Raw genomic sequence first — 26,557 nt, forward strand, 5'->3', positions numbered from 1 at the left:
AAACGTTGTGAAATATTGCCCATGGTTTATGATTGTAGTTTTGGTTTAATTGTTGAAAGTTTATAATTATCAATTTTAGTGCATGTTCATGCACCTCCCAGGAGCAGAACTTGACACATGACGCTTCAATGTGAGGCCGATATTTGACACATGGTGCCCAACGTGGGGCCGATATTTGAAACATGGCGCCCAACTGTGTTAGCCTCTGATGAGACCCCTAGGCATGTACAGCTACACTATTAGATTACATAATTATTCCACTAGTACCCAGAAATTTTTTCAAACTTTGGATCAATCCCAACTTGTCAAACTTAGCCTGAATATTCATCATAACAATCCTAATTAAACTAGAGGGACACAGAACCCCAATTATTAATAAGCCGTGCCCTGCATGATCGGTGTGGGTAAAAGATTTGTCAACTAGTGATGAATTTTTAGGGGGGAGAAAGAACGAACTTGAGATTAAACAGATCAATTTTGTATGTGGACTGAACCACACGAAAATTATAAAACAAGAAGGTTTCGTATCCTACCTCACAAGAAATTGCTATATGTTAGTACTATATGTCCTATTTTTATTGTTAATTTTTAATGTTTATATGTTTACCTCGAACAATTGAAGGTCAACGTGCACTGAATTATCCTCTAGTCATCTCGCGGCACTAATCACTGTGATAAATTTTTGTTGTTCTCTTATCTCATCACTTATCTAATTTTAAGCAAATTAGCATCGATTCGCTTGTCTGCTCACACACTACCGAATTGTCACTTGAACTTCCACGCTGTCAGCCAAGAATCTGCCACTCCACCATGGAAGACTCCAACCCCAATTCGGATGTCTCGTACCCAGTAGCACTACCCTCAGGACCCAGCGCGCAGGCGGATGCGGCAATAGTCGACGACGCTCCATCCAGCACCCCCATTCCAGTGGACGACGAGGCGGAGACCCCAAGGAGTCGTGAGCCCGGCAGCATATCCTCCATGGGTTTCAACACCAATAATCTGGGCCAGCACTCGTCCACCCAGATAGAGCTCCAGGATGCACCAACCGCTTCACCTCCATATGCCGCTCCTTCGATACCTGCAAATGAAGAAAAAACATTATTTGAGGATACTCGCGGACCTCTATCAATAGCACTGGCAAATAGCACCCTTGCTACAAACGAACAGTTGATATTTGAGATCGACGAATGGCGGAAAAGGACCGAAAAGAACATCAGGAAGAGAGAGCAATGGACCAAAAAATACGCCAGGAAGAGAGAGACCAGGACCGAGCAGAACAGAGGGAGAAAGAGCGCAAGCAGCAGGAAGAGAGAGCAATGGACCAAAAAATACGCCAGGAAGAGAGAGACCAGGACCGAGCAGAACAGAGGGAAGAAAGAAACAGGGAGAGAGAAGAGCGGAGAGAGGAGTACAGACAATTCTTTGCTTACATGGATAGCAAAACTACGGCCATCCTAGGACAGGTCGACCAGAGGATTGCTGAACAAGCCCGGGAAATTAAAGATAAAATCACCGATGATCTCAACATCCGAATGGATGAGATGTCCCTAAATATGGAGAGCAAACTTACCGAATTGAACACAAGCTTGCGGGTCAACATAACCAACGAAACCCAAAAGCTAGAAAAGCGGATGACAGAGAAAATAGTTGACCAAATAAAGGTGACCGAGGAACAGACCCGAGCACATTTGCAAATTGAATTAAAAAATCATCACACTAAGTGCGAAAGTGGACGCCAGCACTTAGAACAAGAGCTTAAAACTGCTATTCGAGCCGTGAGCACCTCCGTGGATCTTGTTAGTCTTAAAATTGAACAAAATGCAGAGAACCAGTTAACCCTAGAGAGCCGAATAGACCACCTATCGGATCAACAGAAAAATCTTAGCGATAAGGTTAATTCCATGCAGGATGGCATTCAAGAGCAAAAAACCCAGTTCGAAAGGAAAATGGCCGCCACAGATTCTAAAATCATGCATCTGGAATCCCGAATGACTTTGGCACCGAACTTGAATGATAGTTGCATACCTGCCGACAATACTAGCCTGCTATCCCTCGTCAACAATCTGGAAAAATTTAATAATACGCCACAGTACATACAGCCAAAACCTTTTCATTAACCAGCTTAAATCCATACACCAACTAGTGCCTACCCCCTGGCCGATATGGCGCCTGAAACTAACCGCTCTTCTGTCGGGTGAACCAATATTATTCTTCCACAATTGTGCTCAGGAGATAAACACATTTGAGGAATTCGAGAAAATTTTCCTTGAGAAATATTGGAGTGCAGGGAGACAACAAGGTCTATTGGCAGAAATTGTCTCTAGTCAGTATGACGTACGTGTGGATAATTCCTACACCACCTTCATCACCCGGCTCAGGTATTTGAATACACAGCTTGATAATTCGGTACCCGAACCTGTGTTGGTAAGATTAATCATAGATAAAATGCCGAGATACATACGACTCGCATTGGCCACCCACCAAGTTACCAGCTTCAAAGAGCTGGAAAATTATCTACATTGTCTACAGACCGTGGATGACAAGCCCCAAGGCCGAAATAGACAGAGCGACTTCCGTCAGAATGACCACGCTCCCAATCAACATCCGCTTGCCACCGTCTCACCGAACTACGCACCCCATCGCAAACCCGACAACAAAGAAGAGTACCAAGTCACTTCATCTAGCCACGGACACCGCAATCCAAATCGCCCACCACAAACATATAACAACAACCACAGAAACTTCAACTCCACTCATAATAACCCGTCTCATTACGACGGACGAGACCAAATTCAACGGCGCTCAAATAACAACAACCCAAACCAACAACATCAAAGGGAGAACATAATAAACACCGACCCGGAACAGGACCGCAAACCGGAGAACATAGAGAAAAAGTCTAATCCCGAGGATAGTGTAGCCATGGACGTAGACCAACCCATGAAAATTGAGGAGGTGCAGAAGCTCCTAGATATGAAATATAGATCTTCCCAAAACTGATGGTATTAAGCCACAGGTTGCGTCCTTCAAGGAAGATGTTGTAGTGAAGCCTCCTGAGGACGTCGTTTGTAAAAATGAGGATGTTGATAGTGAGATTAGGAGAGGTGTGAGGAAAGAGGAGGAGACTGCTAGAAGCAACTATGAGGAAGAAGTGAGAAGAGAAGAGGATAGGAGCAACTTTAGTGAAGATGTTAGGAAAATAGAGGAGAATAACCTGACTAACAACGACCAATCCCTTCAAACCTATCTACCCCTCGAGATTGCCAGTACCAGATTAGAAGAAGAAGTTAACTGCTGTATAAATTTCCGAGACGACATTCCAGAAGCGCTGATAGAAGAAACTGATAACCTACCGCAGAAAATAAATGCGTGTTATCAAACATACTTTACCATCCAGCTAGCATCATTAAACCTCCGCGCATTGATCGACACTGGTTCTCAATGTAGCTTGATACAGAACGACTTATATAATCGAGTAAAAAGTACAACTGAAATCGCTACGCTACCTCTCTCGTCAACTTACCTATCAGGTATCAATCCAGAACGTCGCCTTAGAGTAACAACCCAGTGTCTCCTTGAAATCCAAGTCGAGCAGCAGTTACCGCACATAATCCCGGATCCACCTGCAAGCAGAACGCCCCCAAGTATTGAGAATGATAGTTCACATTACCACAAAACAAAAGCAACAAACTTCAAATACACACAGCTACTCTCAGAAAATAAGTGCAAGCCTAAAAAGTCAGCAATACCAACATCCAAACACCAACCAAGGAGATTAACGTTTGGAAAAAGGCAGAGACACACCAGGCCTAAACAGCGACCAGCCTCCGAGAAAGAGTTTAGGATGTGGGACCAGCTGTACGACTTCGGGAGGAATAGGAGTAGGAACCAGCATCGGAAGGCCAGGAGGCGGAAGAAGAGAAGGAAGAAACGCACGCGCCGACGGCCCCATGCCCGTTTCAAACCGCACCGCCAGAAGGACGCATGGACACTGGATGGGAACCACTGTGAAGAAGCCCACCAGATGGACCACAAACACCGACTCCAGGATGAGGGACAGAAAGCAACTGATGGCATGCATAGGAGGCACATCAGATTTAAGCAAGCTGCTTATCTATGTGACCACAAAAATCGGAAGGATAACTGGAATAGACCCGAAAATAAAAGAAAGGAAATCATGGATAATTGTTGCTGGAAGGAAAATGATATGGAACTATTGGATATGGAAATGTGTTGTATGAAATCGAAAAAATCAATGAGTTATATGTGGGAAATGAAGGTACCCGATTATTGTTTGTTAAGAAATTGTAGTATGAAATGGAGAAGAAATGGCTGCGGTATTAATGAAAGGTTGTGATATTGATATGATGATGTTATTGTTAAAGATTGTGATGTTGCTATTGAGAAAATTTATTGATAAGGTGAAGATTAGTAATTTGATATTTTTTATTATTATTGTAAGCATGATGGGAAAATATAAATGGAAAACTGGAATAAGTTGGTGTAGTAAACACGATTGGAAAGCAGTGAGGAAATGTGATTGGAAAAAATCGATGAATGGTGGTAATAAAACAAACAAATTATATAATTACAGTAATAGAGTAAAAGGAACAAGGCAGATAAATATTTTGAACCGATACCTGGAATACCGGGGCTTCAAATTTACGAAAAAGAATTATCAAATAGGAACAAGCTTACCCAAATAATACCGAATGAGGGACAGCAAAATGGAAATTTAATTCAACTTCATTAAATAATAGCCAAGCTTCACATGTCAACGATATTATACACACTGGATTTCATCTTAGCGGTTGTGATTGTCTCCAACAACAACGACATAGCACCTAACCTATTACATGACCACAGTTCAACCAGTCACTGTTAAGGTTATAATGATATTCAATAAATATTTAAAGCATCATGGCCGAACTGAAAACATCATATAAATTCACCAGTTTATTCACTATGCAAACGAAATTAAATTATCAATTGCAGATCGTCAACAAAGATCCAGTCACAGTATCAGCCTAACTAACCTAAGAAAAGGGTACAACAGCTACGGGTGTAAACAAACACAACGAAAGGATAAATAAACATTAGCAGTTAGCGAGATAAGCAAGCATCGGTATAACAAATGATGATAAAGACAGTAAACAATTTTTTATCTCTGTAATACTCACTGTGTAAATATTATGATATTTTGTCCACAACGAGGCGAGGTCGAGTTCCAACTCAAACCAAAACAAAGCTCCATGGATATTGTTACAGACCTGGAAAATGAAATTATTATTGAAAATAAAGCCGGATAAATTTGTCCAATTAAGAATCTGTGCACAAATTATAAATATTATTAAATGAAATATTGATGATATTAAGTTATGCATTTAGCCTGTAAATACAGGAAATCGTTTCGAGATTATAAAAATCAACAATCAGCTGTGAGCGAAAGAACACATCAAGCAAAAGTGCCAACTTCACAAATGCCAAAAATTGTAAAATTGTTCAAGGAAATATTGTATTTATAAATGTATGCCAAGTAAAAAACCAATGAGAAAAACCAAAAATAATTTTATGTTTATTATAATATGTCTATTTTATGTTATTGCATGGAAAAAGAATTAGATATCGACCCATAACCTCAAAGATATGAAGTAATAGTTCAAAATTATGAAAAAGAATCGATTCGTCTAGTCTGTACCAAATTTAAGCATATAATACCTACTGATTAATATAAAGTTAGCCAAAGTTAAATGTTATAAACGTTCTATGTCCATTTTTGTGTAAGAGTCATCCAGGACAGGCGGTATCTAATGAAAACATCAACTCAGTACACATGATTGCTTGAAAGAAAAGTAGCCGGAAATTAGCTACCCGATGTCGACTAACTGTTGAAGTCACATCTATGTTTTAAACATTGCATTGCATAGCGAAATGCCAAAAATCTATACTTTGAGGTAAATGTATCACAGTATCGTTTACACTCACCTTTGTAAAGAGATCAACCTGAAAAAATCAGCTTGACTCTATCTAATTCATAGGAGACTAGAGGGACAGACCTCACTCCTAAAGGTTACTACCAATGGCCTGCGTGCCATTAAGGGGTACCTTATCACCCTTTAGTTGCACCGGATGAGTCTGCGCACCATCTAGGGCACTTTGAACCCGTTTTGTGTTCGATGAACCAAAAATTTGCTCAGTTAATTGAGACCAGCTATGTAAGATAGCAGATACCGAGTCAATCATTTGGTACTTGAGTAAATCGAGCCTGCACGCTCATAGATCCTGTTCCTGTATCATAAACCCGCAGACTCAATTTAGAGGGACTTTTTTGTGATGTACCAATGATCGTACAGCCCTCAAAATACAAAATAAATTTGTTCATAGGCTAGTACAAGAACGGAATAGCTCCTATCACCGTAGAAACATATAATCTTATCTGAGGTCGATAGACGATCGCTATCTAACTTACCAGGCAAGAAATAAATAAATCTGTAATTGTATGCCTTCCAAAAAATTAGTCAATGGAAAGAACCATATATGTTTATATGCCGATGGATTAGAACAGTAAAGTTATATTTGAAGGTTAGTTTCGAAATGAAAACATAACCCCGAAACAAAACCAAGGCTAGCTCATTAACAAGTAGCAAATTGAGAAGGCAGTTCAACTAAACATCGATCAAAGAAGTAATATATTATTAAATTTTTCATTTTATACTTTCGTTTCTAGGCCAAATAAGCCCGAATATTTATTTATTTAAACTACAAAGAAAAATATACTTGTTGAAAATATATGAACAAACTAGCTTAGCCATATATAACGTTTGAGGGTCGATATACTAGCGTATAAAAAACAATATAAACAAAAAAAAAAATAAGAAGAAATATTTATTTATTATGTTATTCGTTATTGTTATAAACATATATATCCTTGTCTACTGTATGTTATACTAGCATGTCTATGTTCTAAAATTATTAGCTGTTCATTGAAACCAATTTAAAAATATCATCATAGACGAATTCTATTATTTATGTATTATTATAATTATAAAAAACTATACGATAATTTGGAACAACTTCAAACCAGGAATTTCACCATATTTTAAAGCTTTAAAGTTGGACACAGTGACACCACCCATTCGGCGTATTGGTTACGTCACAGAATCGGACCAATCCCGAATTAATATGTAAATTTGGCAAGATAAAATTTGGAGAAGAAATTGAAGTGAAAATTAGAAGAGGAAGACTCGAGGCCATTTTGCAAGGATCATCGGTAGGATGCAGACCTAGTCCACGTACCTAATTGTTTAAAAGCTTTAATTTCTGTTTCATGTAACTTAATCTTCGTTTTCTGTTTTTTAAAAAGTTGTTCCAAAGTTCCTATAATAATTGTGATATGAAGATTTTAAATTTCATTTAAATAAACCCCTAAATTATATCAGTGAAGTCTGTTCAACATTTTTCGCCACGTGGAAGGACCCAGCCGGAACGATATATTCTACGGCCGAATATATTTCGAAAAACCAAAAAACGGAAACAAAAGTCTACGTAAGTTGTTCGAATATAAAAGGGGATCCCCATAAATCTGCAAAAACTGTACAGCGTATAAATTCGTTCATTTGGAAAAGTCATGACTATAGTTTTAAGGGTACAAAACTTATCATAATTAATTTTTATAATATTAAATACATTTAACTATCCACGCTGTACTTAGCTAAAAGGTCTATTTTCCTTAGGCGAAACCACACCCTAAGAATAATTTCAATTGTTAATTTATTCTATTTTCTGAATCGCTATTTCATATTAACTTGTTTTTTCTTGTTGAACTAATTCAGTTTATGACCCTTTCCAAGGGCTATTATCCATTTCATTTTGTTTAATTGAAGAATACCGAACTTTCTATATAATATTTATAAATCAAAGATTCAAACCTGCTATCAACCAATATTTATTTTGTATCTATTGAAAATTATTATCCACATAATCTGTTCATTAATTTATTCCATATTTGCTGTAACAGTTTATCTCTCAGAATATATCCATATTACCGTTTTGTTAAACTGGATTCACTTCATTTTACCTCCAAATTCGTTCTTTCTTGACTGACACACAATGATCATTCAGGACACGTCCTGTTTTGCAATAGTCAGACAGTAGCGAGTATAGTATCTATCATTAGACTATTATCTATTCTGGTGGTAAGTGGTGGTCGTTTTTCTTATCAAGTAATAAATTTTGTCATTGGGAGTATCCCACAGAATCAAATAGTAAATCGACTCCCACCGGCCTGCTACACCGGCCTGCTACACTGATTCAAGTTGAACTGTATTTTATTATTATTAAAGTGAATTTAATTCCACCTCACTATATTACAGCCACCTACCATATTAAGTTAGAGTCTCAGATCCCTTACTTCGGCTACCTTTGTAGACCGACAAACCCTCTGCTGTGCAAATTAACTTTTTCAACCTGTCCCATCCATATACTAGTCATTCTGCTTCGATACATCGATTTAAGTGATATTGACAATTCGATTAAACAAATATCAACCAATCTAACCGACAAATGTCTATCATCGAATCATAACCTCAAATATTACAACCGTTTAACTATTCTCTTGAATCAGACTATTCTAATCATAAATTACTTATTCATTTTGCGTCCTCTTCTTTCTACGGAACAAAACAGTGGGGCATTAAACGTTGTGAAATATTGCCTATATTTGTGAAATATTGATACGAGCTACTCCAACTTGTATTGCAGGGCAAGGTAGAAAGTAAAAGAGGTCCTGGAAGAAGGAGAATATCGTGGCTTAGGAACCTGAGGACATGGTATGGAATGAGCACAGCACAGCTGTTCAGGGCGGCAGTCAACAGGGTCATCATAGCCAGAATGGTTGCCAACATCCGGAACGGATAGGAACCAAAAGAAGAAGAAGAAGAAATATTGCCCATGGTTTATGATTGTAGTTTTTGGTTTAATTGTTGAAAGTTTATAATTATCAATATTAGTGCATGTTCATGCCCCTCCCAGGAGCAGAACTTGACACATGACGCTTCAACGTGAGGCCGATATTTGACAATATCAATGTCCATTCTTCGGAAAGAATATTCAAAATATCTTATATCCTTTCTAGTAACTCTCTACCAAGTGAGCGAGAGAGTGTGAGAGAGACACTGTATGTGTATGTGCTATTATAATGAGAGGGAAGCGACATGGGTGGGAGTGCGAGGAAGTGATAGGTAAAATAAACGTGAGAATGAATGAGGAGGCTCCATAGAGATGTAATTATTTGAGTCTGACTGATACAGGTTTGAGGTACTACTGAAATGATTAGTTTTTCCAATTACTTGATGCGGTGTTGTTTGCTGCTGATAGGAAATCAAACTCATCTGAGGCTTCAGTTGGCAGAGTCTACTCAATTCGAATTAATCAATTCCATTATTGGATCTACTCCTGCTCATCAAGCATCATTAATGAGATGGTTTTGGAATGAATGCCATTTCAAAGTTTTAGTACTCTCATGAGCAATTTGTGGCATTTCCACTAATTAATTTGATACAGAATCATGGAGGTTGATTCGAAAACTGAGAGAACTTTCAATGGAAGGTTATTCATGATTATTGGACTGATCCTATGTGGTTCGAATCATGTGATTTCTGTTTGGATTCTGTAAATTCAATAATTCTGGTCTAATGATTTTGGATTATTTTCCGGGCTCAAATGATAAAATTGAATAGGAAATTCAATGTGTACTATTTAGAAAAAAATCTCTTGTAATGGGCTTCCTGGGGGGTTACCTCTTGTAATGACCTCCACGTTGTTTGAGGTTCACCTCCGCCCGGGAGCAGGAAGGCCAATACAAAGAAAGAGTGGAATGAGTCCGGAGTAATCGGTCTGGGAGGTAGTTATTCTCTCCTTTCAACTCGATTACACCGTTTTCATAGAACTCAAAAAATATAAAGATAATATCCAATCACAAATGATAGAATGTGGTGTAACGTGGCGTTTGCGAATATATCAATAAGCTCAACACTTCCGGCTGACTCCCACAGCCAAGAATATAGTTCAGGGAGACCTTTGCTCGTCTTATAACTATACCTTGTGAGTTTCCCAAACACGGGATAAAATGAATTGCTATAAGTTGATAATAAACTGCAAATATAATGCGCACAAAAAATCCACACTTTATACAAAAAATCACAGTCCAATGTGTACAACGCATTCAACACTGTGATGATAATTTGAAGAGTTACTATATTCAACGTTTTTAGCAGGATATTTGATTGAACAAAGTCCAGATATTGAATTGAAGAGATTTGATAATATTTGAAAAAAAAAGTTGATCACTAGCCTTGAGCGACTGAGACTCCGGGGTCTGGCGTGGAAAGCAAGGAATGAGATTACAATTAATACAAATTTCATGTATTGTCGGAGACTCTCAGTTTCAAATAATTCGTCGTTAGTGCTTTGTTATATTTTATCGATGCACTGCACTGTGCATTGGGCCCAATACAAAATGATGAAATGAAATTACTCACTCGATGTCTTCGGATGAAAATTGACTGGACCTCGGATATGGATCGCTCACGTTGTGGCACAGGCAGAGTGTCGGCGGCTAAGTTCGGTGACGTTTTGATTTTTTATATTTCACTTCACTCCGTAATTAATCAAAAAATATATATAAGACGGTATTTGGTGCTGATTTACAATTATTTGAGACATTTACTTCAATATTTAAAACAATTAAACGGGGAACATTCAACCATGTTTGTCTACCGCTAGATGATCATCTCGGAAGTGGTAATTTTTCAAGATACCTAAGTTCATACATCCTTGAATAATTAAATCTGGGTTTCTGATAGGTTGAATTAATTCAAAATGGCTTTCGTCACAATGACGTTTGCAAATAAAGAAAGTAGTTCCCAGATGTAGTGATTCAAAATCAGCAATTTACATAAATTTGAAACCGGGATATTTTTTAATACAAACAAAAGTCGAACATCTTATCACTAGAACATACCGTATGAAGCTAGCTTCTCCCTTATCAGACATCATATTCACGTGGTGATTACAAGAATCACTGACCTACGATAACATTGGCACAAGCCATGTGATACAGTGATGTGAAGTGCGAGGAAATAAAAAATAATTACAATAAATAAATTTCAATTCTACGAAAGAAAATAAAGCAATAGCAAGGGAGGCTAATTTTGATAATAACGGTATAAAGATAAGCGCTTGACAGGTAATTGTCTGCTTATAACCACAATTCAACTACTATATACCGGTGAGTAAACACTACTTTAATTTATTTATTTTATTGCATGTTGTCTTTCAATATTTTCAAATTCGACATCTTCAAGATATTCTATAAATTCAAATATGAAAAATAAAGAACATTCTTCTCGTCTTATTGACAGGTAAATAATTTATGAGGCTGTGCCCCTTTGACATATTTTAAAAACATGTTGACTAAATGAGGTTAGTTTTCTAATAATATTCCTATTCATAACAATAATTTTATATGGAGAAGATTGCACAATAAATTCATTATTATATATAAATGACATACAAGAAAAGTTACATAGTGAAACATTATAAACATAAGGTGAGATAATAGCAGTAGTTATATCAGCTAGGTCTTGTATTGGTTTACAACAGCTTCTCATGATAGAAATATTTCTATTTTCTATAATTTGATTTCCTAAAATTTATTTATCAATTTTAGTTCCTTAAAAAGAAGGATATCATGACACTATATAATAAAATATTCTATATAATATAATCTATAATACCGGTATCTATTTAGATAGAATTAATGTGTTCTATTCTATGAAGAATTAATTCAACGGATAACTTCTTCAGTAGATGGAATTACGAATCGATTGACACCTGATTTTTACTTTCCTTGCCCTATTACCAAAGGGTAAGGAAAGTATCGCTTTCCGAAAAAAAAATTAAGGTAGGCCTACCCCAATTTCTAAATCTCTATACGTTTCAAGGTCCCCTAAGTTCAAAAAAGTGGTTTTTGGGTATTGGTCTGTATGTGTGTATATGAGTGTATGTGCGTCTGTGTACACGATATCTCATCTATCAGTTAACGGAATGAATTGAAATTCAGAACTTAAGGTCCTTCCCCTATAAGGATCCGACACGAACAATTTCGAACAAATCCAATTCAAGATGGCGGCTAAAATGGCTTAAATGTTGTCAAAAACAGGGTTTTTCGCGATTTTCTCGAAAACGGCTCCAACAATTTTGATCAAATTCATACCTAAAATAGTCATTGATAAGCTCTACCAACAGCCACAAGTCCCATATCTGTAAAAATTTCAGGAGCTCTGCCCCATCAATTCAAAGTGTGATTTAAGATTCTCAATTATCAGGTTTCAGCGTAAAAATCTCTACAATTAATGTTCTGTGACATTTCCACCTAAAATTGAAAATAACCTTGAAATTCGAGAAAATGTCTTTATTCAATAATGCAAACTGTTGGCAACTGTTGATTCTATTAAATCATTCACTATGAAGAGATAGCAGACTTCGTGTGTTTCCAGCATTATTGTCCTGTCACCAGCTGGCAGATCTTTGAATAGTAGACTTGAGATGCGCGTGTACACTAGCGTCAGGTGATCAATTTTCATTGAAAGTTGTGTGAGCAAGGAAAGTTGTGTGAGTGCGACACACCAGATTTTTCAAGATTGAATACCTATATTGAGTGAGATATGGCAAGCTTAGTGATAGTTGAACACAAAAAAAATCTGGTGTGGCGCACTCACACAACTTTCTTTGCCGTTATGGAAATTGATCACCTGACGCTAGTGCTCCCGCGCATCTCAAGTCTACTATTCAAAGATTTGAGCCAGCTGGTGACAGGGTAATAACGCTGGAGACACACGAGATGTGCTATATCTCTTCATAGTGAATCATTTAATAGAATCAACAGTTGCCAACATCTTCGCAATTGGATAATCACATTTTCTCGAATTTCGAACTTATTTTTAATTTTAGGTGAAAATGTTACTAAACATTAGTTGTAGAGATTCTCATGCTGAATCTTTCCCATTCATTTTTTTTGTTTGAATTAATTGTATCTGAAGCCTGATAATTGAGAATCTGAAATCAAACTTTGCATAGATGGGGCGGAGCTCCTGAAATTTTTACAGATATGGGACTTGTGGCAGTTGATGAAGCTTATCGATGACTATTTAAGGGATAACTTTAATCAAAATCGTTAAAGCCGTTTTCGAGAAAATCGCGAAAACCCCTGTTTTTGACAACATTTTCGCCATTTTAGCCGCCGTATTGAATCGCATTTGATCGAAATTGTTGGTGTCGAATCCTTATAGTGTAAGGACCTTAAGTTCCAAATTTCAAGTCATTCCGTTAATTGGGGAGATGAGATATCGTGTACACAGTCTTATTATTATTCTAATATTTTATTATTTATTTATTTATTTATTCATTTATTACAGAACAACTATTACAGACTACAGGCATTTAGCCCAAAACAGGGGCACATACACTCACACACACACACACACACACACACACATACTGGAACAAGGTAATAAACGGGGAGGTGAGAAATGAACATACATTGCGGGGAGGCTGATTTACACACATTTACACACATGTTGGAGATTTTAATTTTTGTTTTAGAAAGTATATTAATATGTGTTCAATACAGTTGTAACTTTTTTTTTCTGTTAACTTGAAAAAAAAATTACGCATTAAACCTACAAAAAGGGGAGAAATGTGTGTACACTTTCACTGAACAAACCGAGGAGAAATGTGTGTACACTTCCACTGCACAAAGCGGGGAGAAATGGTGTGTACACTTCAAACCCACATTCCGAGGAGGAATTGTGTGTTTAGTTTAACTTTCAAAGCGGGGACAAAACCGGTTCCTAACACAAGTTCTGGCTGCAACACTTATTTCGATATTTACTATTCTATTTGATCATAGAATACAATATCGTATGGGTCTTCGAAAGCCAGTTACATGCACGTTGATTTTTGTACGATTGTTTTTTGCCATCCTTATGAATTCGAATAAGTGCAACTTGTCAAACATCATCTGTTTGATCTAATAGAATTTTATAAGGACGGTAAAAAATCGATGTGTATGTAACTGGCTTTTACTAAACAGGCTTCACGAATTACAATACGATAATAGGATAGTTGATACAATACATGGTTTTAATTCAGATTCATTCATTGATAGAAATAAAAGGAGATTCCGGTGTCGATAGCATCGAAGTCGCCAGGCTGGTCTGGATCATTTATGAATTTCTCAGTATGCAGTATCCACTCAGCAGCTCTTATACAAACACAAACATTAGTTTCGTTTTACTTGGAATAGTAAGACATTATTTCATTATGTCCATTATTACAATAGATCAATTCAGATCCAGTTAGCTGTTAGAGTAATATAATGTAATTACATTCTATACTCACTGTTCAGATCAGCACAATGTTTATAGCCTACTGTATGACTGCATATTTATACTGTGTAATAGATTTTATTGATTGTTGCAAAGATTTTAAGTCAATGATTCAACAGGAAATCCATGGTAATATTCAACGATTTCAACCTAATGAATTAGATTGTTGTATGACAAAATTGAATCCCGACAACGTAAATAATTCAGTGAAGTTAACTGTACAAGGTTACTTTTTCTCGTATTTTATTGAGTGATAATGGGAGATGATTTCTGATTCCATATTTGGATTCAACCTTTTGAAGTTTGAAACTTTCAAAGCTGGAATTTTTTTTTTAAACTAGAACTTTTAGGGCCGGTTTCCGAGCTCAGGATTTAGCTAAGTCCCAGACTCTAAACAGCAATAGTCAGAAAATTGGCTTTCCAAAAGGTCAGCTTTTATAATAGAAGTCTTAGTTTCTATTTTCTCATTTCTATAATTGGAAACGTTTTTCCTTGACGGAATTAGACATTCCTGAATAATTCAAAATAGCTGAAACTTTACACTATTTTCTCTTTATTTTATCTTGTGTTCAATTTTCTAGTTTTTCGAGATTTAATTCAAACGTGACTATGACAATGACTGCGACTACGCCCCGTCTTGGAAAACCAAATTTCTGACTCCAGCTGTTCAAAGTCTTGGACTCAGCTAAATCCCGAGCTCGGAAACCGGCCCCTAATGTTTTAAAATGTTCATGTTTGAACTTTTCAAGAGTGTTTAAAAGCTTCTAAAAACCTTTACCTGTGAGGCAGAAGTATTATTATCTTAGTAGGTACATTTTTACTAAACATAACTTTATGATAATGTAAAAGCTATATTAAAAACTGCTGTAACTCCCTTGTTTTTGGGTATTTTCGAAAATGGGACTTACGCTTTAAAAAATTTGGGGTCGCTGAATCCAAATCCGAATACTTTGAGAAAAGTAATGAGTCATACTCTGAGCAAACGCGTCTGAAATTTGAGATCCCCTTGTGAAAGCCTTCGAGCTGCGAAATATGAAATGATCTGAAATATGATCTTCAGGAGACGGGATTCTGCCGTGTGAAACTAGCCTAAGAAAAACACGACGGCCTTGTTCACTCCCCCCACCATGACTTCTCAGTAGCTTGACCCTAACATTTACATGATCCTAGAAAGTAGTCTACACCTATGTTCACAGAATAATTCAGAATAATGTATCCTATTTGAAAGAGTGGATACATGCAAAAAAAAACAACTTTCAAAGATCCATGTTCATCAAGCCTTCTGTTAACTGCAAGAGATATTCTGTATCTTTGTGAGTATCTTTGGGAGGCTCCTTTTCCTTTTATATTATGCAACATTTGGAAAAACTTCGTATATATGTCGACGCGCAATTTAAAAAGGAACATACCTGTTAAATTTCATGGAAATATATTGCCGTATATCGCTGTGAATGCGCAACATATAAACATAAAGAGAAATGCACACCCGTCGACATGAATCTTAGACCTCACTTCGCTCGGTCAATTATATACAGTGATGTCGGAGTAATGAGGGATTCCTTCTCTTTTCATATTATCCTTAAAATGCAAAATTTGAAAAAAACCTTGTGTATTAATCAACGCGTTACATACATACATACAGACAGACAGACAGACAGACAAAAGAAAATCCGAGTTAAAACATAGACCTCACTACAATAACTAAATTATCATGATGTAAAACTTTTGTGGGCTATTATTAATTATGCTAGGCTATTTTTGAGACTTGAATGCCAAGCTGAAGATTTTATTACTTTAGATTACATCAAACACTCAATGGAATTATCGAATGTGCATCCATTCACTAAGAGATTGGAAGTGAGCGAAAAATCTAACAAAATAAAAATAGCAAAGGATAACATAATATTAAACGAACATGACTAATTACAATAAAATATTGTGATGCGAAACTGTTGTAAATATTATTCACATAAAAATTAAAAATAATGTAGCCTATTTATAAGAATGGATGACTGCAAAAAATACATGAAAATATATATTATAGATAGTTACTGATTAATATCATGTTGATAAAGTATGAATATAAAGTGAAACATCATTCATTTTAATTTTGACTTCGTATGTCTATATAGACTCCTCAACATCGCAATAAATTTAGTCGACACTCCCAATTCACTCAGTTTAAAAAATAAAGCCTCTCTGTCCACACTATCGTAGCCCAAAAAGAAACAGTACAACTTCTTTGTAGGTCTATTCAACGTTTTCATTACTATATTGAATAGAACAAAAATATTATCAGTAGCCGAATAACCTCTCCGAAAGCCACACTGATTTTCTTTAATAATCTTTTCTCTTTCCTCCCACAACTGCAACCTTCTCAGTAAAATAAATGAAAATACTTTAGCGACAGCATTTATAAAAGATATAGCTCTATAATTATTCACTTCATTAGTATCACCTTTTTATGCAATGGAAATATAATTGAACGTGGAAACCCTGTTGGTATCTGTCCACCTCTGACGATGGCATTGGAAAAAGTCAAAATAATCTCTTTGTAATTTTTTGACGCATTCTTGTAAAACTCAGCAGGAACTCTGTTATCACCTGGAGCCTTATTGTTGCGCATTGTCTTGAAGGCACTTTCCAATTCATTCATATCTATGTCTTTGTCAAGAGTTTGATCTTCAACATTCCTCGCCGCATAATATGTGACTACCCCGCAAACTGATCCAAACACTCGTCTGAAGTGTTCAACCCAATCCTCAGCACTCACAGTTCCCGAAATCTTGAACTCTCTACACTTGAATTTCTTTATCAGAGCCCACAAATCACTGGAATCCTTGACTCTTCTGAATTGTTCTTTTATATCGCTGTAATACGCTTGTCTTTTACTCTTTCATATAATTTTCTCTCACCTGCTCCGAATTTGATTTTCTAAACACATTCAATAGGCTGAACACTCGCTTTCTCATAACCGCACACTCTTTGTCGAACCACTTTTCTCTCCATCCTTCTCTCTTTCTATCAGGTTGGGGCACATAATTTGCAGCTCTATATACAAGATTATTTAATACTTCATAAGTCTCTTCACTACTCTCGGGAAGACCATTTATTTCTCTACAAGCATTGGTGAGTTTAGATATATATTCATTCTTCCTCGCTTCCTTCCATTTAAACTTCGGTAAGAGTGGTAAAATTGTGCTCTCTCTTTCTAGAGTATCAACCGTGATTAGCGTAGCTTCAATTGGGAAATGATCAGATAAAAATTCTGGCACAATAGAAAATTTTCCAACTATTTGCGCTAATTCGACAGCCATGCAACATAGATCTATTACGGAAGCCCCTCTGCCTATAAAAGTAAAGTCTCCCCACCTATCTCCACTTATCCTTCTATTCATAATGATGAAATAAAAAACCTCACAGAACTCCAATATTTTCTTACCTTTCATATTAATCACCTCATCCTTTGACTCTTGCTTATTACTCAGTGCATTTCCCAATTCTATTACATCTGTTAATTCCGACATGTCCTGTCCATTTCCTATTCTACCGTTAAAATCTCCAATTAGAATCATATTATTTCTATTATGCTCTTGCACTATCATAAACTTCCATAATGTATTGAATTCTCTCTCCCATTCCATGTCTCCTCCACCACTCAGGTAAATTGGAACTATATAATATTCATCCCGTTGTCCTGCATTCATGTGAATAACTTTCCTCTCAAGCGCATCGATTACCTTACAAAAACTCTCTATTCTTTTACTAATTTCTATTAACTTTCCTCCCTTTGCTCTACCTCAGTTTGATTCTCCAACTGCGAATTCCCAGTATAAATTGTAATCTGGAAAACAGTTTTCAAAATACAATTGCTTTCCTCTTTCAACAAACGTCTCCAATAGTACAAAAACATCATAATTACAATAAAATTATATACTTGAACAATCTTACCACTTAATCCAGCCACATTGTACGCTACTATACTCAACTGTCCCTTCTCACACGGACTGACGGCGTTATCTCAGCGGTTGCGGTCTTCGTCCTCGCCGCCTCGCTCCTCCTCATCACACATGCTCCCGCTCACGGCCCGCATCACACTCTCATCGAACATGCTCCCGATCTTCTGCAGCCCATCCTCTCCCTCCGAGACCAGTCCATTCTCCTCATCCAGCGTGAAAACCCGACTATTCACGATTAAACGATCCACTTCAACCGATACTCTCCTCTCACTCCGGAACTTGTTTCTTCAACTCGCCAAGCACCCGGAAAAGCTTTGATCGTCGTTTTCTTGTGTCGAAAGCAAAGTCTTTATGAATCACAAACTGTGTACCCTTCAGCTTCCTACTGTTTCTCGTGATGAAATGGATGTCCTGATCGTCCGGAAAATGCGCAATGATTGGCCCGTTATCTATTTTCTTGCCCAATGCATGTGCTCGATTAACCCAGGTACCTGCTCGTGCCCCCAAATGACTCACACAAAAGTCTTTGACAGTTCTCACGTTGCACATTCGTTGCACTGTTGCACATTCATATTTCAGCCCGCGAAAAATTATATTGTTCCTTCTCGATCTATTTTCAAAATTTTCCATCCTCCTGATTATGAGATTATTCTGAATGTTTTGAGCAACAATTTGATTTCTTAACTGTTAATTCTCGACAGAGAGTTTATTCACTTTTTCAATTAGACCATTTAAATCCACCTTTGTAGCTAGCAGCGCGAGTTTTTCATCCATAGCCTTACTAAACCGCTTTTCAAAACGGTCAAATAGTGATTCAATAAAGTCTGAGTTCACATTACCGGAAGCTTTAACACTTGGGTCTGGAGCACGCTTTTTCTGTTCCATCTCTTCGAGCTCAGGCGAACTTTTAGCACGAGGACTCTTCTTAGCACTATCGTCCGGTGAAAAGTATTGTTAGATACTGTTCTTATTCATTCAGCTTCGAATATTTCGATTCACTTGAGAACAATTTCACAAATAAAAACAAATTGATAATTCAATTTATTACGAAAGAACTTTTAGCTCTAGGTCTCTTTTTAGCACTACCGTCTGGTGGATACTGTTTTTATTAATTTAAACTTTGAATATTTCGATTCACTTGAAAACAATTTCACAAATAAATAACAAATTGATAATTCAATTTATTACGAAAGAACGTTTTAGGTTAAACATGCACTAAATGAACCGATTAAGCACGACCCGTCCGGAAACTTGAGATAAGAGAGCAAAACAATTCTGCGACCGCTCCGTTCAACAGCTCACTATCAACTCCTAATTTGAGAACATACGATTTGAAATCGAAAAGTTGTCAGTTGTAATTGGGGAATGATTTTAAAAAACCAATACTTTTATTTTCCATAACTGTACTCATAAAAAATAATATGATAATATATTTTATATTCAAATGAAACGTTTAGTTTTTAAATAAAAAATATTTTTGAGCCCCAAAATCCATTGGAGAGTTACCGAATTGCTTGATCAAGAGATTCAATTGATTGATGATAAAGTTCAATTGCGCCGTGAACATAGAGAATTTGATCTTCATCAAGTTCAAATGTTTGGAGACAAAAGTCGTGTTGCCAATACATACATAGAAATGATTCTCATTAATCATTCGTGAACAGTACAGGGGAAATAATATTTCACAATTGAAAATAATAATTTCACTCATACAAAGCCTATGGAATACTGTGTACGTAGTACAGTATCCTTTCCTGCTCAAATCAAACCTGTACTGTAGGCTACAGAAGAGTCACGACATGTCAATTGGAAAATTTTCTCATTTTCAAATGTCTGCTCATGATATGATATCTTCTCATTTACATTTGACGATTTCTCAAATACAATTCACTACTCTCAATTACATGTGTGATGACTTCCTAAATACAATTGACTATTCTCTTTTAGGCTACATCTGACATTCTCTCAATTACAAGTGACTATTCTCAAATACAATTGATACTTTCTCAAATTAACTTTTTACTTTCTCAAATAAAATTGGAAAAGGTGTTGTGACTACTATTTTTTTTTTTTTTGAGCAGGGTATGATTACTAAATCTTTTCTCCGGAACAACGTCTTTTCACAAAAAGTGAGCATGCCGTACACAAGTAAAATATTCAATCCAAGGTTTACAAGAGAGTTTTTGCAAGGATTGACAGACACAGAAGAAAATGTCAATATGGAGAGAAACTAAGAGACAAATTTCATTTTATCATAGGCTATCCTGATCTTGAGATACAATGTTAGGTTAGCAAAGTTTGAGGCATCCGCTTCTCTAAAACAGTAAGTGAATTCTCAGTGAAGCCTGTTCAAGAATATAAACTTACTGACGTGCTATTCTTGAATCTTAACAAGCCTCCCATTCGCATCATTCTAGCAATAACCCAAATTCAATGCGAAAAATTCTCGGGAAATTGTGTTACCAAGTCACCATTGATTGTGATGAACCTAATTGGCGTTGAATTGTAGAGGATTTTATTCTCTTGGAACAGTTCTGGATTTTTTCACTATGAAAGGTTTTTGAGTTATATGGAGAAAAAAACAGGTATTTTTAACACTGTAAGGTTAGCAGAGGGTATTTTTTTGTGAAGAATCATTTTCAGACTATTTGTACCAAATAACTAAAAAATCAGTACCACAATACATTCTGGCAGCATGTTTCCTCGCTCCCTTCTCATGTCTCAAGTGAATGAACAGAAAAATAAACTATGAATTCGCTAAGCTGTGACTCAATGAGTCTGAACGAAAAAGGAGATGAGTTGCTGATTCATAAATTCACGGCAAGCCCCATAGCAAACCAGTTACTTCGAACAGTGAAGGAGGCAATGGAGATATGCAGGGATATGCAAGTACCCCGCATTGTATGCTCAATCCGTAAATGAGTTTTGTGTAAGTGTGTATTAGCGATCGTAGCACAACGTGGTGGCAATTTTGGAAACTGGAGTGTATCCCAATTAGGTGGAGTACTAACAAAATGGGGAGATTTTTTTTATTACGTTTTTACATGATTTTAAGCATGTAGAAGTGATTTTTACTAAAATTGAGCAGTGACACTACGGGGTCTCCCCTTAGTGTACACACCTCCCCTTAATGTGCTGTGTATACTTGATTGTCTCCCCGTATTATACCTTGTTCCAACACACAACACACACACACACACACACACACACACACACACACACACACACACACACCACACACACCACACACACACACACACACACACACACAACACACACACACACACACACAACACACACACACCACACACACACACCACACACACACACACACACACACATACAGACCAATACCCAAAAACCAGTTTTTTGGACTCAGGGGACCTTGAAACGTATAGAAATTTAGAAATTGGGGTACCTTAATTTTTTTCGGAGAGCAATACTTTCCTTACCTATGAAAATAGGGCAAGGAAAGTAATACGATGGAAATTGAAACATGTGAGTGCCAAATAAGAGTTGATCAATGTTGTTCAAAGCTGATCATAAGATGATGAGAATGAATCAAAATTTCTGACCGAAGCGAAGCTGAGGTCTCAGTTTCAACTCTATAGGCTTTTGTCTGTTTGTACCGCAGTTACAGTTGCAGTTATTGTCCGATTCTGATAAAATTTGTATACAAGTACTTTGACACAAGGCGCGTTGACGTATATATAAAGTTTTCAGAAATTTTGCTTTCTGAGGATAATACAAAAAGAAAAAGAGTCTGCTTTGAACGCCAATATTATCGTTAAAATCAGACTATGGGATTATTCATCATCAATTAGCTGTCGAGTGGATTATTAACTGCATGCAATGACGCATATCTCAATGTAACTTGGTAGAAAATGAACTGTTGTGTGAACTATTAGTTGTATGCAATTAATAACTGAAAGTAACATTTAGTAGTATTTTCTCTCAACCTTTCTCTGCTTTCAACTCGGGCTGACCTGTTGCCGGTATGTCATGAAGGAGATTAGCTTCTGATGTTAGCATCTTTGATACACCAACCTCAACAGCAATTAGTCGTTTTCACACCGATATCTCGCCGACACGACTGGACATGACAGAATTTACTCTGATGGGCAGTATGGACAGAGGAGGCTGTGGTTTATAAGTGCGCGAGGTCTACTGTTCACAAAACTACTAGTTTCAATACTCCTGTCGAGTTGGCAATGTCTATAGGTACGGGGCGCGATGAGGTACTCATCCGTTTCATTTTCCATCGGACTACTTCTCGAGTTTGACTGTAATGTTGAGAAATAATTGTGCACTGTCCATTATTGGAAGTGTTCAATGATGAGATGAGTAGGCTATGAAGCCAATGGGCTGTATAAATATTTTCATCGTTTAGCTTTGAATCAAATTCATCGAACTTTCGTGTTGGATCAGTGACATTGGCGGAATGGAATATATGGATATATGAGTAATGATGGAACGTATTCACTTGAATTAATTTGAAAAATATTATTTTTTGAATATATGAACGTCATAAATCTCCGATTCAGGCAATTATCGTGAACTAGCTTTAATAAGTTTCTGTAGCTAACTGAATTTGTCCACTGTGTTTCATGAAAATGCAAACATAACGTATAATTCTATTCAATAATTTGTTTTTTATTTTTGTTTTTTTTCATGTTCAGTGGACACCATAGATTTGGATCTCCATCAACATCTGGACGTGCACACAGACATGCAAGGTACAATAATCATTATGTGAATTCACAATGAATAATTATTAATTATGTTGGTTTATCGATCCATTCAGAGCTGCGATGCTTCAACACACTCTTTTACATGTATTATAAACGACATGCAGTCAATTATTATTGACTACATGTCGTGTGAAAAACATGAAAAATTAATTATTGATTCTCAATGCACTATGAATCTTTATTTTTCATGGATTTTGTTTGCGACTATTTAATTGCATTTTCTTTCAAATTTTGACGACGACAAGCAGTGTTCACATTCATATTTCCAAATTTCAAGGGTGCTGAAACAGCTAATCAAATAATTTGTCATTATCTGTGTTTATTATTCAAGAATCAAAATATTTTTAATAGCATCAACATATTGCCATTTAAAAAAGTATGAACTCAACCTTCCTCATTTGAACATAATTGAACATATTCTTTTAGGTTATTTACACAGATTGAGTGAGATCTACCCAATGTGAGATCCTCACCCTGTCGTGGACGACGACAGCATTCACGCACAAACGAAAATCCAGCAGCTTTAGGGTGCAAACAGACCTATTCGCTATGAACCTCCAACACAAATGACAAATCGGAACTTTGACTACTTTCAACTGACTACAATTTTCCAATGCCTGAACATGACTATTTTACCCCTCGATCCAACTCATCATACTAATGAATCAGACACACTCATTGACCTTCTCATTGTTAGTGATCCCAATGAGGTTGTTCAAGCAGGCCAAATCTCAGTCCCAGCTATTTCTAGACATGATTTGATCTACTGTGTACTTTCCCATAAGATACCCAAGCCAGAACAGAAAATTATCACTTATAGAGACTTCAAAAACTTTGATGAAGCCGACTTCCTGACTGATGTGGCTCAGACTCCATGGCATCAAATTGAAGCATTACCCTCAGTTGATGACATGGTCAAGACTTTCGAGAATTGGACTTTGACTTTGTATGACAAATATGCACCTTATGTGACAAGGAGGATTAATAGAAAACGACGAGTACCGTGGATGACTGAAGACATACTTAAGATGATGGGACGTAGAGACAAAGCACATAGAAAATTTAAAAATACATATGACTTGGACAGTTTGATAGAGTATAGGAGCCTTAGAAATAGAGTTAAACAGGAATTACGGAACTCAAAGATTAGGTACTTGAATTCGTTTATGACAAACAACAGACAAGACTCTAAATCACTTTGGCAGGGAATAAAAGAATTCGGGCTTGGCAAACAGAAATCGAATCCACAAATTGACTTACCATTGAACAATATAAATGACCATTTCGTTTCACACTCTAACCAACGCGACAAAGTTGTCATTGCTAATCATATCGATGATCTTGAAGAGCAGGTTACAAACTTAGATTTACCAATTACTGATCAATTTCATTTCCATCCAATCTCAGAAGAAGACACTTTCAGAGCAATTCAACGTTTTCATAGTAATGCTACGGGTGTTGACAAAATTCCTATTAAATTTATCAAGAAAATGTTATTTGCTGTTTTACCAACCATTACATACATTTTCAACAAGTCAATTGAAGAAGGCATTTTCCCTGAAAACTGGAAGTTTGCTCTGGTTCGCCCTCTAAATAAAGTTCCATCACCCAATAAAGTTGAGGATTTCAGACCAATCAGTATTTTACCTGTATTGTCCAAAGTGCTAGAAAGACTCATTCATGCTCAAGTTGTGAAATTTCTAGACAACAATAGTAAGCTTCATAACTTTCAATCAGGCTTTAGAAAATTCCATTCAACTGAAACAGCTCTGCTTCGTGTCACTGATGATATAAGGTTAGCTATGGACCAAAGAAAATGCACCATCCTCACCCTATTTGATTTTTCTAAAGCATTTGATACTGTTGATCATACAGTCCTTCTGAATAAGTTGGCTATTCTTGGTTTCAGTCACAACTCGTTAGTTTGGTTCAAATCCTATCTATTAGGTAGGAAACAATGTGTATCTGTCGGAGACAAAAAGTCTACTTGGAGAAACGTTATGCATGGAGTACCACACAAGGTTCAATTTTAGGCCCTCTCCTCTTCACTTTGTATGCTAATGACCTTTCTCCCATTATCAAATTCTCTAGTTTCCATACTTATGCAGACGACCTTCAAATCTATTTAAGCTGTCCCATAACAAAAATTAACGAAACAGTTGGAATAATGAATCAGGATATCAATTCGATAGTGGAATGGACAAAGAAAAATGGCCTTAAGCTTAATCCCATCAAAACACAGCCCATTATAATTGGATATTCTCGTCTTATAAACAATATTGACCTTGAATCGATTTACAAAATTAGTGTAGATGGTAATGACATTCCTTACTGTAGCTCAGTTAAAAATTTAGGCATTATTATGAATAACACTCTTGACTGGTCAGAACAAGTGAACAAAACTTGTAAAAAGGTATTCTCAGCCATGCATGCATTGAAGAAAATGCACGATATTCTCCCTAGAAACATTAAATTAATATTGGTTCAATCTCTTATCTTCCCACATTTAATGTATTGTAGTTCTGTTCTTAACGATATGCAAGTCACTTTGAATGATAAACTACAGCGTTGCCAAAATTATTGTCTACGTTTCGTCTACTCTCTCCAACGCCATGATCATATCACCCCAGCCCACATTGCTAGTTCAACATTAAAGCTTCCCAATCAAAGGCTTCTTCGAATAATCAAGCTTGTTAGAGATATCTTGAAATACGGTAATCCGAACTATTTTAAAGATGATTTCAAATTTGTCTCTGAAGGTAGGAGGATAGATGCTTCACATACTAGAACCGGAGAAAGTACTTTAAGGATACCCAATCATCGAACTACTATTTTCACAAAATCCTTCTTAGTCAGTGCCTGTCGTGCATGGAATGCACTTCCTGTTTCTATCAGGTCCATCGAGAGCCGAGCGAGCTTCATCCTGACTTTAAAAAAACATCTTTTGGAACAAATGACTGAAACTGTCCAGCCCTAGAACGATCACATGACAACCATCCCCCACCCATCCCACAAATACAAACCTTTAAACCTGTTATAGAACGAATTGTATATATATATATTATATAAACTCATGTTATTTCAATTATCCACTGCATACTGCTGTATATTACTGAAAGTTGATTACCCTGATCTACTTTCAGCCTACTTCATTTTATTAATCAATTATTCGATCTTATCTACCTATATAATTATTTTAGTTTATCAATTTTCTGTTTTTTTTTCTCTTAAATATTCATATTGATTAAAACTTTCACAATATTTCCATTAATAAATAAATCCTTAGTTTAAATAATGAAATTAACGTTTTGGTAGAGAGTTAGTGGGGAGGATATTTTTAATATTCTTTCTGAAGAATGGACATTGATATGTCCAAACCTCCGCCAATTTATGTAGA

General features: G+C 36.5%; 1 protein-coding gene and 1 long non-coding RNA gene across 4 annotated transcripts in view; one reads left to right on the forward strand and one right to left on the reverse strand.

The window, feature by feature from the left end:
* Window positions 1-26,557, forward strand: part of LOC111055462 (transmembrane and immunoglobulin domain-containing protein 1) — a 386,768-nt gene that overhangs the window by 259,432 nt on the left and 100,779 nt on the right. For 2 of the 3 annotated variants that reach the window (XM_039435467.1, XM_039435468.1), the window contains exon 3: window positions 23,089-23,145. The exons of the other annotated variant lie outside the window; for it this stretch is intronic. In XM_039435467.1, the coding sequence (XP_039291401.1) occupies window positions 23,089-23,145 (57 nt within the window). The remainder of the gene's footprint in view (window positions 1-23,088; window positions 23,146-26,557) is intronic. 3 annotated transcript variants of the gene reach the window in all.
* On the reverse strand, window positions 791-6,110 carry LOC120353033. The gene is made up of 3 exons (XR_005572152.1): window positions 5,184-6,110; window positions 3,527-3,626; window positions 791-1,081 (listed from the first exon to the last, which is right to left on the reverse strand). It is a non-coding gene; the product is annotated as an uncharacterized LOC120353033 (long non-coding RNA).

This window comes from Nilaparvata lugens, chromosome 9 (assembly GCF_014356525.2).
Source record: "Nilaparvata lugens isolate BPH chromosome 9, ASM1435652v1, whole genome shotgun sequence".
Lineage (NCBI taxonomy): Eukaryota > Metazoa > Arthropoda > Insecta > Hemiptera > Delphacidae > Nilaparvata > Nilaparvata lugens.